This window comes from Brassica oleracea, chromosome C1 (genome assembly GCF_000695525.1).
Source record: "Brassica oleracea var. oleracea cultivar TO1000 chromosome C1, BOL, whole genome shotgun sequence".
NCBI classification, from domain to species: Eukaryota; Viridiplantae; Streptophyta; class Magnoliopsida; order Brassicales; family Brassicaceae; genus Brassica; species Brassica oleracea.
Genome location: NC_027748.1, coordinates 34,987,023 through 35,006,162, shown reverse-complemented (window position 1 = coordinate 35,006,162; position 19,140 = coordinate 34,987,023). Strand labels below are relative to the sequence as shown.

Below are 19,140 nucleotides of genomic sequence, written 5' to 3'. Positions count from 1 at the left end.
ATTATTAACAAATTACTGTTTTGTTTTATTTTTTGGTAGATTATATGTATACATTTTATTAATATCATGGGAAGGAAATAACGGATTGGTTTTTCTTCCTTTTGTAAAGCATTGTTAAAATCACTTTCCATGTTATATTTTCTCAGCATATGACGCATATATTTGCTTATGTAATAATTTCTTTTTGGAAGTTCTGGATATTGACTTTGTAATCTTAAATTTTATTAACAAAATTTGTTAGCCGTTAAAAAAAAATATATTTTAATTTTTAGTAAAGAATTTAAATACTTGCGCGAATGCACAGGTTTGTTTCCTAGTCATAATAATAATAATAAAATATATTACTATAAGATTTAATATACATATGATGATACATTATAATGCACTTGTGCGGTTAAAATAGCGAAGTGTTGTGTTGAAGTTGTGTGGAAGAGTTATGTTGGTTAAGACACATCCTTTGATTAATACTCCCTCCGGATACGAATGTATGATGTTCTATCTTTTTATTTTGTATATAAATGTATGATGTTTTGAGATATAATTAATGTATTTATTTTTAAATTTAAACATAAATTAAAAAGTAAAATTATAAGTGGTGAAACTTTATTGATATAACAAAAAAGTAACAATTAAAATAGTGTATTTATTATTTTTTAATATGTGTGTAAAACCTTAAACATCATACATTTAAATCCAGAGGAAGTATATAAAAATGACTCGTACATCATTTTGTTCGTACGTAAGTGAGAGTCACACAACAATAATATTTATTAAAAGGAGAGATTAAGGAAGGCTTGGGATTTCTTATCCATCAAGAAAATCACCAAAGAAAAGGTTAAAGGGGAGAAGATCAATTGGTGGAATTGCATCCAAGCATGGATCAAGGTTAGTCGTTCTATCTTCTCTAGAAATCATTAGGGTTGAATTAATTTAAACTAGAATATGGTCTTGGACATATTTGATTTCATAATAGAAATCATTAAAGTTTTTTTTTGTTCAAATAGAAATCATTAAAGTTATTCTTACAAAAATAAGATAATAAACTTCAATATGCGTTCAATTTATTACAACCTTTGGGATTGTCCAAAAAAAAAAGAAGAAAAGATAGAATTATTGCGACATTCAAAGCAACAGCAAGAGAACTTCGATGTGCTTTAGGTCTGGTGTCACTTTCATTTCCTAAACCATTTTGGGACATTCAAAGCAACCCTAGAAACTTCGATATGCTTTAGGTTTTGCTTTGGGTGTCACTTTTGTTTCCTCAACGCTTCTTGAAGAAGTGCCCTCCTCCGGTTGATGCCTGTTAAAGCTCACAAAGAGTTAAAGAGAACCCTAACACAAAACATAATATATAAATACCTTAAGCAGTCTTTTAAACATGCATTTTTTCTTACAAGAGAAAAATCTTTCTGTGAGATTTTGAGCATTCCGTTTTAAGAACAAAGTATATGAATCTATGAAGCTATAAGATGCTGATATTTAGTTTCTTAATAACTACTCTTCACTATATGCATCCAATGCAATTATAAAGTATTTGAGTAAGATCACTAGAACAAAGAAAAGCAAAAAAAAAAAAAAGGAACTTAGTTAATATATTTGACTAACCTCCTTGTAGATCGTTTCCTTTTGCTTTTGCGCGTACTCTTCCTTAAAATTTGAACCGGGCTTGGAACGTAATTCATGAGATGTGGCCATGATCCATCTATAGCCCCTTCATCATAAACAAGACTTTGTATATTCTTTCCAATAATTGAAACGCTGGTGCACTCTTCTTCACTATCATCACTAGGATCATCCTTGCCTGTACTACAACACACTGCCACTTTATGCTCCTCGTCAACCACGAAGCTGACAACATTTAACAACACGACGTCCACTACCAAGAACTCGCCCCACGACACCTTTTTGGTGCCAATCATGTTGCTCACCCATATCTTCATCTCAAATAAATCCAAATGAAGATACTGATGTAACACCGAGAGTTGTTCGTCTCTAACAACTGACAGAACAGCTGTATCGTCATACTCATCATTCATGGAATCTTCAGGACCAGCACTCTCATACGGAAGAGGGAGAAACCCAAATCTCTCTCTTGTGAAATCAAAACTGAGTATGAACTGGTCTTCATTCTTTTTAGCAACCCAGTAAGTGTTTCCTTTCACAGAGACGCCACGAGCAGATATTTCCCAATCGTGCTCATCAACATCTAAAACCCTCCATGAGTCAGACATGAAGTCATACAGTTCAAACTCGGAAACCGTACGCATCAGTTGCTTGTCGAAATAACGACAATACCTCAAGATCTTGTAGCTATTAACACAAGAAGACTTGCTGCCTTTGTATCCAAGAGCATATTCGAAACAGCCATGACTTGTTCTAGGTTCGACATACCTAGTTTCACGGTTACTAGGGTTGCAAACCACGAGCATTTGTTTTCCCACCATAGTGCATAGCACTAACCCCTTGCAGTAGAAAATATCATGTATTTGTAAATCATTTGAATCTTGTAAAGATCCAAGTTTACATCCGAACTCCATCACCGGATCAACGTTGTTATGGACTCCCTGGAGGTTGATGGTTGTTGAAAAAACACTAGAATTCAACAATAAGATGAACTCTCTTCCTGTTTGAGCCAAGTGTTTCTTGGAGAGCAGATCTTGGCGTAGAGTGCGCCATCTCTTGCAAGTAGTTTGCCATTGTGGTCGAGACTCTTTCGGAACAAGGGCGAGTATCTTCTTTTCCAGATCAAATGGAAGGTCGGTTATCATCACCATCTTCTTCTAGTAGTGATTTCTGAGCTAATAACGATATAAACTAGGGTGAACTTTTGTTTTTTCTTTTTGTTTGAACACCAAAACAAAGGTAAACTAAAAACTGTTTTTCATTGGGCTTTTATTGTAGTGGTACGATAATTGTTAAATGTATTTTAGGGAAATGCATATTTTGTTGAAATTTGAAATCTAAATTATATCTTTCTTTTGGAGAAAAGATATATTTCTTAAAAATGTAGATTTCTGTGAGACTAATTTCAAAAGAAATATGCTGAATAAAGTAAGGAATACTTATTTGTGAAACAGTGAATTCTTCTCATCAATTTATTTAGGCATATTTTTTTTTTGAACAAAACTTAGGCTGAAACTTTAAATTCATCTCCCCTGTTATTACCAATCAAAATGCCACATATATTAATAATAATATACCAATCAAAATGCCCTCTTATTACCAATCAAAATGTCAAACCGGGTTTAGAGTTTGGGTTTAGAATTTAGGGTTTAGGGTTTAGATTTAAAGTTTTGGGTTTAGATTTAAAGTTTAGGGTTTAAAATTTAAGATTTAGGGTTTAGTTAGTGGCGTTAGCGTCATTAAAATGAGCGTAATTATTATTTTTTTCAATTATTTTAGATTTTTTAAAAATAAAAAATATTGTATTTTATTATTAATCTATGTGACATTTTGATTGGTAATAGGAGGAGAGGTGAATTTAAAAGTTCACCTTAGAGGTGAACCTAAGTTTTGTTCCTTTTAGTGCGCACGCCTTCCAAATTTAGTACATAAGGCCAAAAACAAACAAAAGTAAAAACAAAATCATCAACAAAAAGTTAGAAACTTATAAAAATTCTGGAAACATGTTCTTCTCGGAAACAAAAGTGAATTTTTCAATCACCTATACGAATATACAGCTTACTCCTACAACAAAACAAACATACATTATATTGAGATTATGAAAATGTATCTTGATTGATTATGAAAGTATGTACACTGGTTCATATATATATGATGACATAAGCGAAAGAAAACTCATATCATCGGTTTAACATTAACCGGGATAACCCATATCCTAATACACCCCCCCCCCCTTTCAAGCCTTTGAATTGCAGGAGAGAAGAGGCTTGAAATGGACATAAGAGATAAGATGGAGTGAAAAGGACCAGGTTGAAGAGGCTTCGTATATCAGCATGCTGATTCGTACTTGGAACATGGATCAGTTTGATGAAGCCTCACTTGACCTGATCATGGATGGTATGACAATCGATCTCTATGTGCTTAGTCCGCTCGTGAAAGACCGGGTTGGTGGCTATATGAATGGCAGATTTGTTGTCATAAAACAGCTTAGTAGTGTTTTGTACCTTGATCTGCAAGTCAGTAAGGAGCTGTTGAAGCCAGATGAGTTCACAAGTGACCTGAGCCATTCCTCTGTATTTGGCTTCAGTACTGCTTTGACTAACTATGAGTTGCTTCTTACTCTTACAGCTAACAAGAGATTTACCAACAAGAGATTTACCAATATATATGCAGAAACCCGTGACAGAGCGACGAGTATCAGGCCAAGTTGCCCAGTCAGCATCAACAAATGCATTTAAGCATGTCTCAGAATCAGAAGCATTAATAAGCCTTGACCTGGATTAGACTTCAGATACCGGAGTATACGATGAGCAGCTTGCATATGAACATACGTAGGTGCATATAAGAACTGACTCAAGCGGTGTACAGCAAAGGTGATATAAGGACGAGTGATTGTAAGGTAAAGCAATCGTCCAATGAGCTCTCTATATGGTGTTGCATCAAGCAATAGAACACCAGTGTCTTTGCTCATCGGTATAGAAGGATCCATATGAACCGCACACGGTTTAGAAGCCAAGAAACATGTGTCAGCAAGAAGATCCAAAGCATACTTGCTGAGAAAGAGCTATACCAGTTGTGTTACGAGTAATTTCCAATCCAAGAAAGAAACGAGCTGGACCAAGGTCTTTGATCTTGAAAGCGCCATGTAGAAATCTTTATCAGATGCTACTGCCTTGTCATCATTGCTTACAATGAGGATATCATCAACATATACCAGTAAGGCAATGAATGGAGTTCCAGTAATCTTGACAAATAGTGAATGATCACTCGGAGAAGGTGTGAAGCCATCTGCAAGAAGAACAAAGAAGAAGCAATTGTACCACTGACGAGACGCCTGCTTGAGTCCATAGATGGACTTATGAAGTTTACAGACTGGATTTGGTGGTAACACTTCACCCGGAGCAGGTGTATATCTAGAGGTAGACTCATATATATCTCCTCGTCGAGGTCACTATGCAGGAAGGCATTGGTAATATCCATTTGAGAAATAGACCAGCCATGATTAGCCGCTAATGCCAGGAGAAGCTTCACACTAGTCATCTTTGCCAATGGGGAGAAGGTATCGGTATAGTCAAGACCCTCTAGTTCAGTATACCCCTTAGCAACCAAACGAGCTTTGGGACGCTCAACTGAACCATCAGCATTATACTTGATGGTGTAAATCCAACGACATCCCACAACATTCTTTCCCGGAGGAAGTGAAACAACAGAGAAAGTCTTATTAAGAGCCATACCTTGGAACTCCACATTCATTGTTTTCGTCCATATCACAGATTTTATGGCTTGTTTAAAAGAATTAGGAGCAGTTTCTAAGGAACAAGTGAGAATGACATTTTTAAAAGATGGTTTGATATTATCATAAGAGAGGACTGAAGAAATGGGATGACAAGGAGTGGAACAGGTCTCAAGAGAAGGAAAGGAAGTGGTGATATTTGAAACAAAATGATATGAAAGGGCTTTGTCCATGTAGATAAGAGAACAATGGCAGTCTAAAAGATAGCTAGGAGCTTTACCATGTCGTCGTGTTCTGGTTGTGTTTTGAACAGGAACCTCTGTCTCAGCAGCCACAGTCTCTGTCTCCGGAACCGTATCACCCAGTGATGATGATGAATGAGATGAATGAGATGTAGATGCAGAAGCTCTCGCATGAGACTGTAACTGTTGGATCAAATGTTGAACTTGATTAGGATGGAAAGAGCTCAAATCCAGCTGAGACTGCGAGGATGGATTTGGAGAAGCAACATGAGCAACACTGTTGGTCTTCATAAACAAACCAGAGGAAGACTGATTTGGTTTGTTCTGAGGTGGTCTCTGAGAATAAGAGCCAGTCTGAGATGCTTGAGATGATGCCCACTGAGAAGTAGCATTATGATAACGATGGCCAGGAGGATAGCCATGAAGCTTGAAGCATTTTTGGACTATATGACCTGCTAATCCACAATGAGTGCATATAGGACGTGGCTTGCCTCGGTAGTTGTTATTCATAGTAGCATATGCCATATTCTCAGTAGGACCAGCATACACAGAAGCCTCAGAATCAGAAATAGAGTTCTGAAAAACCACATTATCAACCTTAGTCGTTGGTTTAATGCTCTTCTATCATTCATCTTGAGTGACCATGTTGAAGACTTCTTCTAGGGATGGAATTGGTTTCAGCATTAGTATGTGACGACGAGTTGCTTCATACGCTTCATTCAACCCCATCAAAAACTTCATGACACGACTCCATTGCTGAAGCTATTCCCAAGAGACTGCAGCATGAAATTCACATTTCCCACACGTACAAACCGGAAGATCCACATAGTTTTGATATTCTTCCCACAAAGTGATCAATTCCGTGTAGTATGTACTAATGTCAAGAGAGCCTTGCTGAATGTTACTCAACTTCTGTTCAATCTCATAGATTCTTGGAGCATCATCTTGCTTAAATCTAGACATAAGATTCTTCCACATCCCTTCAGCGTTATTCACCAATAGCAAACTCTGACCTATCTTCTTCGAAACCGAGTTCATTAACCAAGTAGAGACCATGTCGTTGCATCTAGACCAAGCACCAGAATCTCTATGATTATCAGGAGGTTTCAAGTTAGTACCATCGATGAATCCGAGTTTGTTTCTGACATTGAGAGCCATACACACCAAACGACGCCAAGCATGAAAATCAGCACCTGAAGCAAGACGATCAGTGACGAGAGCAAGTCCAGCATGATCTGAGTTGTGGAGGAAGAACGGATTGTCATAATGATCAACAGCCAGACGATTCGAGGTCGCAGAGGATAGATTCACTTCCATCGGCAATGAGAAAGAAGATGTTCAATCGAGGTGAAATCGAACAAGAAAAGAAGCTCAGATTCGCGAAATACGCAAGATCGGAGCTAAGAAACACCAGAAACGAAAGATTGAAAGCTCGAATCTCACTGAAGACGAGATCAAAGCTCATACAAGATGACAAAGACGAAAAACGATACGAAAGTGATAAAATCGAGAAGTTGAATCAAGAGAAACACGAAGGAATCAATGAGGAAAGGAGAGATAGGAGCACTCATGGTGAATTGGAGCTCGCGAAATCAAGAAAGAAGGCGGAAAAGTTTGTTAGTCTCTGATACCATATTGAGATTATGAAAATGTATCTTGATTGATTATGAAAGTATGTACATTGGTTCATATATATATGATGACATAAGCAAAAAGAAACCCATATCATCGTTTAACATTAACCGGGATAAACCATATCCTAATACATTATTCTCTTATTTATAATAGACACTTCCTTTACATATTATCTACTTAAAATGATAAAATTCAGATGCAAATGAGAATCATGGGATCCTCTCATCGGGCATAAAAACGAAATGGTGATCATCCGATTTGTCTTATTGCATAGTTGAGTAAGAATTTCTTTTTTTTTTCTGAATCAGATTTGATCATAAGAAGATCTGGAATATTTATGCAGCTTTTTCAAACATTCAAGTTCTCATAAAATCTCTTCAAATAACATATGTGGAGGTGAGATTTCACTATGCCTATTTTTAAGTAAAATAATGGTGCAAAGTCTTCTCAAATCCCTTTTCTTACAAACTCTCGAAAAAACTGATATATTTTGAATAACACTAGATTTGATATAGGTTTTACAAACTTCTGATTGAATAACTGAAGATTTCAAGTGACTTTTAATAGTTTTATACAAATTCAATATTCAATAACAGATGATTTGAATTGATACATAGAAATCGTTAGTTAAATATCATTTTATATATTAAAATAGAAGTCACAACCTTGATTCATGTATGATTTTTTTTTTAAAAAGGACCTAATAGACTTATTCCTATAAAGTCATGTTACATCTAATCTCTAATCTTATCATTTAAATTTTGGGCCTAACATAAATTTTTATTGTGCTATCAATAATTGGATTTAAACAATAGATGATCCATTGGATTTATAGATAGTATAAATTAAATAGATATAACGTAATGTTGTAATACTATACCTCCATATGTTAATTATTTAAATATTTGTTGATGTTAACTTTTAAAATTATAAAGATTTTTTTTTAAATAACAAAAATCATTATCTAACAATTATTAATCTTTACTACCTTAAACCACTGAAAACAATTTTAAAACTATACAGTTTATTTTAAAAATTAAATGTTTAATTATTTACTCGATAATATAAATCTATGAAGCGAAAAGTTTATTTTTAAAAAAAATTTCTAAATTTGTGAAATATTACAATATCTTTGAATATGACAATAAAATAATATTTTATTAATCTTTATATATATCGTTACGATTTTAATAATGAAATAATAATCTGAAAATATATATATATAAGAAGATACAAATACATGTGAAAGTTTGAAACAATCTATTCAATGAAAGAATATACTGTAAACTTATTTTGTTTTAAAAATTGATAGACACATATCTATTATAATATATACCAATTTAGAATTGAAAACAAAATGTTTATATAAAAATAAATGAAAACAAAAACCCGCGCGACATCTAGTTTTTAATTAAAAAAGGATAGACAAGCATTTGTATCTATTATCATCATCTTTTAAATATTCTGTTACTTGTAAATAAATTATATCTAACATTTTTGGTGCTTGGACTTGCAAAATTTTGTTGACAAAAAAAAGGACTTGAAAAATTTTAAAGTTATTTTTCAGGGTTAACAAAAAAAATCACAATTAAAAAATTATTCCCTCACTGGGGTCCTATCCTCTGATCCCCAAGTTCTGTCTCTTTTCTAGTTCCAACATCTTTCTTTAAAAAAGGGAAAACTGTTTAATTTTGTTATAAAAGTAATGAAAAAGTCTATCTTTATTCATAACATAGAGGTTCCTTATATAGAAGATTACACCATCATAGATAACTGGAAATATTACAAATCATAATCTCTTGGTTATGAGCCATCCACAATCTGGTTCATAACACTCTCCATTGGATGTCACAACCATTTAGAGCTTGTAATGTGTTTTAATGTTGCCTCATTAAAACCTTACCAGGAAAACCCAATTGGGACAAAACCATGGTGAAGGAAAAATGGTACAACACACATTACTCCCCCTGATTTGGACATTACTGAAGGTCCCTTGGACCTGTCTTATTTTCTGCAATCCGTTAGGTGATGAAGATCTTGGGCAGAATATGCTTCGTCCTCGAACATGATAGTTGGTTCTTCTTTACCATCGGCTATGCCACAATCTGATCGAACATATTGAGTCATCGACCTCAAATACACACATACGAAATCTTGGATGATGTTGCTGTGATATGCGTGTACCACCATGTGTAAAACATAACCTGTCTGAAAACAAATCAACAAAACCAAATAACCCCTCTTTAGGCTGATTAGTATAAAATAAACCAAAATCAAAGGCTTCTTCATCGTCCTTCTTATGGACCAATCAGATCAGTGTCTAAAACAAGACTTTTGCATCGTCCATCTCAGGACTAAATTGACCTATAGTTTTCAGTAGCATTTTCATTTAATGAACTAATCTTAGCCCATATTGTCTTCAAACTAACAGTGCAAACATACTGAAGCAGACAGATTATTGACGCTCTTCGTTGTGGTCATATCACACTTCCTCTCGAGGGTTCATTTTCTCAAACTATCTGCTTCACTAAAGATATGTAATGATGGGAGGTGTTTTGTCTTTTGACATGGATTATCCTCTGGTTTATATTTCACCTACTATTTTCTGTAAATATATATTATGATCATATATATTATGAGCATATTATACTATTTCTATTGTATAGTTTTGATGCGATAGATCTATGCTGCTTAACATTGTTAAAAAATTAGAACATATTCTTGTGAAAATATAATTAGAACATATTCTTGTGAAAACTTGTGTTTCCTTTTATGAGTCTATTCTGATGGACACATAGAACCAGTTTGCAGGAAGTCAAACCGAGCAACAATACCAACCGGAAATATCCGCAATAATCAATTATTGGTTTGATCTGGTGCCTTGGAATGGAAGTAATTTAAGTCTTTGTTCATACTTGTTGTCGTTTCATTTTGTTAACATGGGAGACTAAGTCATCTTATAGTTTAGGAACTCATGATAGGAGTTTCAAGGCTCCCAATCAAATGTTGTAGAATAAAGGATGTCACACCAGTTCTAAGTGATTCTAAAGCAAAGGGAATGCAATACCATGCTTGATCTAAGTGCTATCAATTGATGAGATGATTTTTGAACCAGAATGCTACTGAAATGCAATAAAGGACAAAGTTTTCTTTCTTATGAGATAAGAGAACTCATGGGCTAAAGGAATTGATCTTGGGTGATCAAGTTTCAATCTAAAGGTGTTAACTTTCAACCAATATTTCTACTTTAGACCTAGACACCATCCTAAACAAACTCTATCTCTAGATGAATGCTCATTTACTAAGATAACTCAAGCATCAAATCTCTTTGGTTGAATGTTATCTAAGTAACCATTAATCTCAAGTCTACTAGCCATCTTAACACCTTTAACAACAAATCTCTTTGGTAAATAATGTTAAAAGCTTAGGAGAGTTGGTTCAGGCATTTCATCAAACACCTTTCAGGTGTGAAATGCCTAAAGCTCAACTTTAGAGAGGCCAACTCTAAAATTGCATTAAAAGTACTCTACTAGCAAGGAACAAGATGGATCTATACTAAAACACCTTAGATCTAGCTTAATCACCCTTAGTCTCCCTCAAATCAAGCAAATCACAAGAGAAAATGATCAAGATAAGATCTTTCACCTAAAAGTTCTTTGTTATTAGATAGAAAAAAAGATAAGATTCTAACTTTAGGATTACAAGATTATTTATATGTCTTTGGAAAACCAAATGGTTTCCATTAAAAAGTCTTAAAAGCCCTTAAAAACATTAAAATTTCGACTAAGATAACGCGTCGACGCGGATAGAAATGGACGGGCACATCCCGCGTCAGCCAACCCGCGTCGGATCGTCGTCGAGGCTACTCCGTCATGCGCGCGGGTAGGCGATCCCGCGTGGCTCCGTCCCGCGTGACTCTATCGATTCCTTCTCTTCGTGACGCGGGTTGAGACGATCGACACCAACCCGCGTCATCCTCCCCGCGTTGGACCTTCGACGATACTCCTTCTTTGTGCGAGCGGGTGAGTGATCCCGCGCTGCTTCTTCCCGCGTGGCCCCTCTGAGTTGGTCTTTCGGTGACGCGGGTAAGTGGACTCGGGGTGCTGCAACCCGCGTGGCTCGCCTTATGATTGATCAATCTCCATTCTTCATCTCTTTTTGGATCACAATGCTTCTAAACACCTCTGATTACACCATAGGATACTCCATTACCTGATAAGACATATGAATGCAAAATGGATCCTAAAGATGCTAAACTCCTAATCTATATGATCATTATGTACAAAATGGAAGTTTAAAACAATGAAAATATGCAAGATATCAGGAACCTTAACTCCCACTTTTCCACTTCCAGTATTGTAGGAAATAAATGATTCCAACCTTTGTTTCATTTCTTTATAAATCAATGAAAAGCCAAAAAGAGGCAATATCAATTGCCCAAAAAAGTATCGTGTTCTTATTTTCAGTTCTAAAGCTTTGAAGAGATTCATTGCTATCATCTTCTGTTGGACCAATCTATTAAGCACAAAGGCTTTAATAAAAATTGGTAATGATGAAAAGAAATGGGCATGCGGGTGTCAACTAAAGAAGCCTTTAATGACTTTAATGAAGAAGTTTAGAGACATCCCACATCGGTTACATGAGGAGAAAACGAGCAGTATATATAAGTGTACACACTTACACTAGATTAAACGGCTCAGGGGAAGAGAGAGCTCCCCACGCGCGCGCCGCCGCCGCCGGCCGGCTCGGCTCGGCTTGGCTTGGGTCTTGGGTCTTGGGTCAGGGCCTCCGGCCCAATAAGACTATTCTTTTTGGACCAAGTTAAGCTCAACGTTTTGCCATTTATTTTGAGAAAAAACAGCATGCAATTTTATTTAAAACGACAAGTAGTTTGTCTAGAAAATAAAAATGTCATGCAGTTTATCCTCTCGAAAGTTTTAAACGAGATAAGAGAGAGTCTTGAGTAAGAAGTTTCGGAACTCAACTTCCCTCGATCTCCGTGAGATTCTCGGCCACGTGCAGCAGCTGTTGCGGGAAGTGGGTCTTCTCCGTCTCTTTAAATATCGCCTCTCCTCTTCCTTTATTTCTCAACTTTTTTCAGATCGAAACCAGCAGAAAAAATCCCTTACCGTAAGTCATAAATACGAGAGTGTTTCGTAGAGTTTATAGTTCGATAGGGCGATCACGAGTGAGACGTGATTCGTCTGCCATGGTTGTATCCTGGGACTCTATATTCGTACAGCCTCGTTTCACTAACGGAGCGAATATTTTGAGTTAAGGAAATAGATCATATCTCGACTCCATGTCTCTTAGCGAATACGATTTCTTATTGTTCTTGTATTCGTTTTTACATTCGTCTAATTTCCTTAACATCGATTTTATTTTATCGTCTATGTCAGTCCGGTTTACCGCCTTCTACATCTTCAACTGATACTACTCTTTCTCAGCAACCGTATCCAGTTACAAAAAGGTATTACATTTCCTTTGCCTTTCAAGAATCACATTCGTAGCTTCTTGGAGCAGTTAGCTCTGAGGTTTTTTCTGTTTTTTTTTTGTTGTTGGAATTTTAGTGAGACAGTCTAAATGTATATAATGTTGATGAAAAACAGGGAATGATGATTAAGCTTACATTGTTGGTGAGTCATGCTACCTGCCTACCCATATTGAATTAGTTATATGCTCGTGTCAGGCAATTATTTTACATTTGTTTGTAAGAAATCACGAGGATGTATGTAATGTATATTACTTGAATGAGACTAAACTATCACCCTTAGAAAATAAATAAGGATAGCTCCAAACTGTTATTGTGTCTTACTCCACAGTGGTCAAGCTTTCACATTTGTGGGAGCCACCCTGTTTGCTTGAACAGAGGTTACTTGTTTCTGTGTTTTTTCTCACCAGTTATCTCTAAAGATATTTTACTACGTGCTGTAAATCTGTCATTTTGTGTTTCAAAACGATTCCACTTGTTTAATAAGTTATTATGCATCTTTGAATCTTTTACATTATTATGCTCTCAGTTTGTTTGGTCCAATCTCAACCTGCGGGTTCGAACTGGAGTTCTTGTTGTTCTTAGGCTTACTCTTGGAGTCTCTCCACCTGAAGCCACTAAAAAGCTCATCCATATCCTCAAGCGACCTCCCTTGCGTCTCCGGCAAGAAAGTGTAGAAAAACACCCAAGCCACCGTCGCAATCCCTCCAAACAAGTAAAACGCTCCTCCCGTCGTCATCGCCTTCGACAGCAAAAGAAACGTCATGGAGATCACACCGCTCGTCACTCTGTTCACCACCACGGCCATACTCGACCCCTGTGACCTCAACCTCAACGGGAATATCTCAGAGGTGTAAACCCATGTGATAGGTCCAGCTCCTATCGAGAACGTAGCTACGTAAGTCATCACCGTAGTGATGCTTAGCACCAAAGCCCACGTCACTTTCTTCTCTGTGTGGTCTATTATCGTTAGAGATGTTCCCAACGCCGCGAGAGACAGGATCATGCCTCCCACGCTGGTGAGAAGCAGTGGCCGTCTTCCGACTCGGTCGATGAGGAAAGTGGCCACTAGTATGAATGATGTTTTCACTACTCCTACTGCTACGGTCGCTAGAAGCTGCTGGTGATCTGTTTTGAGTCCGGCGGTTTTGAAGATTCGTGGTGAGAAGAGGACCACCGCGTCGATCCCGGTGGCTTGCTGGAAGAAATGGATTCCCATCGCGGCGATCATGACGCGGCGGACGGCTGGAGTCGGACGGATTAGAAGCTCTTTCCATACTCCGCTGCCGTGGCTGGTCTTCCTCGAAACCTGTAAATGTGATCAGAATTGTTAAATTCAGTTTATCATGAGTTTACAACAAACCAGTTACTATAAGTGGATATTGACGATCGATAAACATGTAATAAAAATTTGATCTAATGTGTCGAGTTAGTGTAGAAATTTTTGGAGTAAAATTTTCATGAATTTTTCAGTTCTTTGTATTCCTTAAATTAGTTCACCAGTTAAAATAGAAAATATATTTCATTTCATTCCATATTATTCCAGAAAAAAATTAACATTCAATTGAAAAATCATTCCACGCCAAGTAAATTCTGGAATAAATGAAATGTTGATTTCATTCCATTAAATTTCATAACTAATTATTCGTATCATTCTATTTATTCCTTTAACTAGTAACAAGTTACAGTCTTTATATAATATTTTTCGTTTTGGATTTACAAACTTGGCTTCACTTCATAATCATATTTTAACGGTGTATACTAGTTGGTCCACAAAATACACATGTTGTTATCCAATATATCTTTAATAAGTCATTAACCAGTATAATTTGACTACCACTTCTTGGTTAGTTAGAGACAAAACTTGGGAGCAAGAGTCTATTAGAGACTGTTGTGTTTATATACCTGAACGACGTCGTCATGGCAATCGGCGGGGATTCCGGCGGCTTCTTTGATTTCTTCGAGGCGAAGAGCGGCTTCAGAGGGAGAATCAGAGGTTTTGTCGAGGACGCGTTTGGCTTCTCCTAGACGGCCTTGTATAACGAGCCACCGTGGAGATTCCGGCATGGCGAGAACGCCGATCGCTAGTAAGACGGAAGGAACAGAACCGACGCCGAGCATGAATCTCCATCCAAGCTTCAGAGGAAACTTGGAGAAGGCGAGGTTTGATACATACCCGAGCATTATTCCTGCGTTGATGAACACCTGTACACGACGTCATCATCTCGTTTAAAAACCATGCATCGTTATAAAGATGATGAAAGAAAAGTCAACGGCTTCTTTTTGAAGTCAACCATTTCTTAATAATCATCTACTTACATTTTCTTACAGAAAACATCGGTTGCAAGTTGCAACTGAAATGTTTTTTTGTGGGACAAATTTGTTTGGAAAGCATCACTAAATATCATCCATAAAATATTTATCAGTTTTAAAATATATCCCATTTTTGGAATGAAACAAAAATATAAATCTTTTGTAAAAACTTATTTCCTTTCTTCCATATTATAAACAAAAATAACCATTTGCAACCATATATTTCAAATCATTTTTGTCCTCTACTGCAAAATACATCATGTGCTAAATTAACATAAATTATACACAAATATAAATAAGCTGTGTGTATTTCTTTCAATGGATGATGGCTTACTCTGTCATTTTGCAAACACTGAGTATATATATAATAATATCATTATTATAGTTATCTATAAAAAAATACGAAGATTTAGTCTACACTGATGTAATTAATTAGTTTGGTTACACGTTAGCATTTATATATATATATATATATATATACCTCAGGGAAGGAGGTGAGAAAGCCACGAGAAGATGCCGGAGCGACTTCGGCGGTATAGACAGGTGCAATCATGAGAGCATAACCGACTCCTACTCCGGCGACAAACCTCCCGAACATGAGGAAATCGTAGTTAGGAGCCAATCCCATGAGGATTGCTCCGGCGAAGAATATAGCTCCGGCAAACACGATTGTGTTACGCCGACCAATCCAGTCGGACGTTTTACCGGCGGCACAAGAACCGATGAGTGAAAAAATGTTAAGTATTCCGGCGAGAATACTGACTTGAAGATCAGTGATCTTGAAATCTCTCTTGATATAGATCAGTGCTCCACTCATCACTCCTATATCTGCATATTAACAAAAAAAATATTAATGAAAACTAATGAATGTGTGTGTTTCAGTGTTTGTATAATTAGCGGTGGATTAATATTTGTTTACGTTGACCGGAAAAAGAGGTTAACAAGAAAGCTAACCATAACCAAGGAGGATGGAAGTCATGGAAGCTAAGATTGCACACGCGAATGCATACTTGTTCCTCTTTGGTTTCAACGGTGGACCTAACTCCGGTACATGTTTTGTTGCCGGTGCCGTCGTCGGGACTGTTTGAGTTTCCGGCGTCAAACCTGTCATTTAGTGAGAGATAGTGAAAAAAAGAGAGAGTTATCTTCGAGTTGGAGAGACGTGAGGACTGAGTATACTAACAATAACTCGTGGTAATGAGAGCTAGCTATGTCTTAAATAGACGGTGTGTATTCAGAGTTCGATGGACAGGGCAAAATCGTCCGAGACAATGGGAACACTGCCCAAATATACAGGTAAAGTAATGAGTCTCAAAAAAATTTATAGTGAATAAATAATAAAAAGAATAAATAGGAAAAGAAAGAAAGATTCTTGTAATTGTTGGAGATACTCTCTTGCCACTTGTCAAGTTAATAAAATTATAAAAACGTGTGTTAAAAATTTAGGGAATTTTTCAACCAATGTGAATGTTATAACATTTACATTTGCATGTTTGGTTAGAGAACACAAATATCACTAGAGGAACGGAAATAAATAATAACTTTCATTTTATATGTAATTCTTTAGTACAATTATATTATAACTTTTTCTAATTTTACTCTACCAAAACAGAATGACCACAATCAAAAAGGCAACCTCGTAAAGGCTACTTGTTGCCCATGTGAGCTTGTTGGCTCTTGGCATCGAAGATTATACACTTAAAAGTGGTGCAACACCCAAATGTATTAATTCATTTTTTACTATAAAAAAATGGCGCAACATCAAAATGAAGTTGAGTTTTACTCAAATGTATTAATCTAGAAATATTTTCAAATAATTTTATTTTATTTAATTAATAATAGTTATTAATACCTTCTATTTATAAAAAATACAAATTAACCCCAACTTATTTATGTTTAGAAAACTTCCATAAAATTTAATTTGTTCAAATTAATCATTTATTGTTAAAAGTACAATAATCATATATATATATATATATATGTAAGATATCATATTTTGGTTTTATAATGAACATTATAATATTTTTTCACAAATGGTCAACTAATGTATTTTTATAATGAATAATGGTTTCTTTATCTTTGACTTTACTAAATCGAGTAATTAAAAAAAAAAATCAGTCATTTTTATTGTTTAGACAATACTTTACATATCTAGGTGGTTCTAGAAATGATTTACCGAATTATTAAATCACTTATTTTATTTATTTTTTATTTTTATGTGTAGTTTTGGTATTTTTATTAGTTTATGCATCATTATTTAAAATTATTAAATATTCTCTTATGGAAATCATATTTTCGTGTTATTGTATTATTTTAAAATATTAAAGTATTAAATAAAAATAAATAAAAATGTATGAAATAAAAAATTTAAAATTTAAGAACAATTCTATAAATAAAAAAAGTTTAGCTCCAAAATAGAGTAATTTGTAAAATTACTCAATAAATGGAGTAACCTTAGCTATTATTTTATTTTGGAGTTGAGAATAAAGTGAGAGTTACAGCATATTTTAATCTAAAATGATGTTTAGACTAAAAAATGAAGTATGATTGAAGATGGGCTTATCTCAATTAATGTTATATGTTTGAATTAAAAATCGTGTTCAATCTGTAACCCTTCTGTCTAAATAAATAAATAAAATTTACCAATAGACGAGAAGTTTACATCTAGTTTACAGATTCGATCAATAACATTGGATATAATATTTTCTAATCAGCAAACCAGATTCGGATATTTTTATGCGTACCTTCACTACGAGAAAACACGCTGGTTGCGACGGAAATTTACGAGAGAAACTTTTCCATGCAAATTTGCAACGGAATAGCAAGAAAAAGTAAAATCCTCGCAAATTTCTCGCACATTTGCAACGAAAACTTCCCCTCACAAATTTGCAAGAGATTTGCGAGAGAAGTAACAAAGTCCTCGCATATCCTTTGCAAATTTGCGAGGGGATGTTTTCGTCGCAAATGTGCGAGAGATTTGTGAGGATTTTATATGTCTATCTTGTTTCCTCCCATTTCTCTCGCAAATTTGCAAAGAACAAGAATGATATATACATTTTCACTTTTTTTCATAAAATCAAATAAAGTTAACAAATAAAATTTTTAATTAAAATATTTAGTGTTTAATCAATATCAGTCAACTAAATATTCACCGAAAAGTATTTTCAGACACTTGAACTAATATTACGAAGTACTAAACATCAAAATTCTATAATTTATATAATAAATACCTGTCAAATTTCTATAAAAAAACTTAAAATCATGTTAATTATTTTTTCAAACAGCAAATAAAAATATATATTAGTCGACCAAAATATACCAAAACCCCAAACGAAATCCTAAAGTCACTGACTTATGAATTTGCAAGGGACCCTCGCAATTCCCTTGGAAGTCTGTGAGAGAATCTAAACGCTCGCAAATTAACAAGGGATTTGCAATGGATCTCTCGCAAATTCCTTGCAAATTTGCGAGGGATACAATTTCCCTTGCACATTTGCAAGGGATTTGCGAGCGACTTGTTGCAATTTCCTTGCAAACCATGTTTCCAAACTTGAACGGTTTGGGTTTCATCAAGGATTTTGGTGTCGGATAACACATTTTATTGAATCATTTAATGTACAAAATGTACGTCGGAAAATATTTTCAAAAATTTAATTAATTATAGTTATGAACTTAAGTCCCAACACTTGATTTGTTATTACAAGTAATTAACATCAAACCCTTATAACTTATATAACTCATATATGTCAACTAAATTTCCCGAAAATGTTAAACATATTTTCACGTTAATTATTTGTTTTGAACCGAATCACTTAATATATATAGTCGAAACATAACAAAACTCCCAAACGAAACCCTAAAATAAATCCAAAGCTGTAATCTTTACATACTATAACCTAAAATCTTAAAATAAACTAAATTTTTTCTCTTTTAATCTTAATCTATAACTTCCAAATACACTAACCTTAAATCATTGAAAAAACTCTATACCCTAAACCCTTGAAATTTTAAACATAAATCATACATAGACTGAATATAAACTTCAAATCTAAACGTTTAAAACTAAATCTTAATCACAAACCTTCATATACAAACTCCAACCC

At 35.0% G+C, this 19,140-nt stretch overlaps 3 protein-coding genes across 3 annotated transcripts; all 3 read right to left on the bottom strand.

Moving 5' to 3' along the window:
- Positions 1 to 1,163: 1,163 nt before the first annotated feature.
- On the bottom strand, positions 1,164 to 2,785 carry LOC106301553 (F-box/kelch-repeat protein At3g17530-like). Its single transcript, XM_013737990.1, has 2 exons — positions 1,606 to 2,785; positions 1,164 to 1,300 (listed from the first exon to the last, which is right to left on the bottom strand). The coding sequence occupies exons 1-2, from the start codon at positions 2,772 to 2,774 to the stop codon at positions 1,210 to 1,212; spliced, it is 1,260 nt and encodes a 419-aa protein (XP_013593444.1). The 5' UTR covers positions 2,775 to 2,785; the 3' UTR covers positions 1,164 to 1,209.
- Positions 2,786 to 3,998: 1,213 nt separating this feature from the next.
- LOC106338383 lies at positions 3,999 to 6,915 on the bottom strand. Its single transcript, XM_013777373.1, has 5 exons — positions 6,412 to 6,915; positions 6,241 to 6,360; positions 4,838 to 6,174; positions 4,419 to 4,676; positions 3,999 to 4,251 (listed from the first exon to the last, which is right to left on the bottom strand). Exons 1-5 carry the CDS (start codon positions 6,913 to 6,915, stop codon positions 3,999 to 4,001), a joined length of 2,472 nt encoding a protein of 823 aa, XP_013632827.1.
- A 6,224-nt stretch (positions 6,916 to 13,139) lies between these two features.
- LOC106316512 (polyol transporter 5-like) lies at positions 13,140 to 16,262 on the bottom strand. The gene is made up of 4 exons (XM_013754418.1): positions 15,992 to 16,262; positions 15,519 to 15,865; positions 14,630 to 14,929; positions 13,140 to 14,033 (listed from the first exon to the last, which is right to left on the bottom strand). The coding sequence occupies exons 1-4, from the start codon at positions 16,146 to 16,148 to the stop codon at positions 13,242 to 13,244; spliced, it is 1,596 nt and encodes a 531-aa protein (XP_013609872.1). The 5' UTR covers positions 16,149 to 16,262; the 3' UTR covers positions 13,140 to 13,241.
- Positions 16,263 to 19,140: the final 2,878 nt, after the last annotated feature.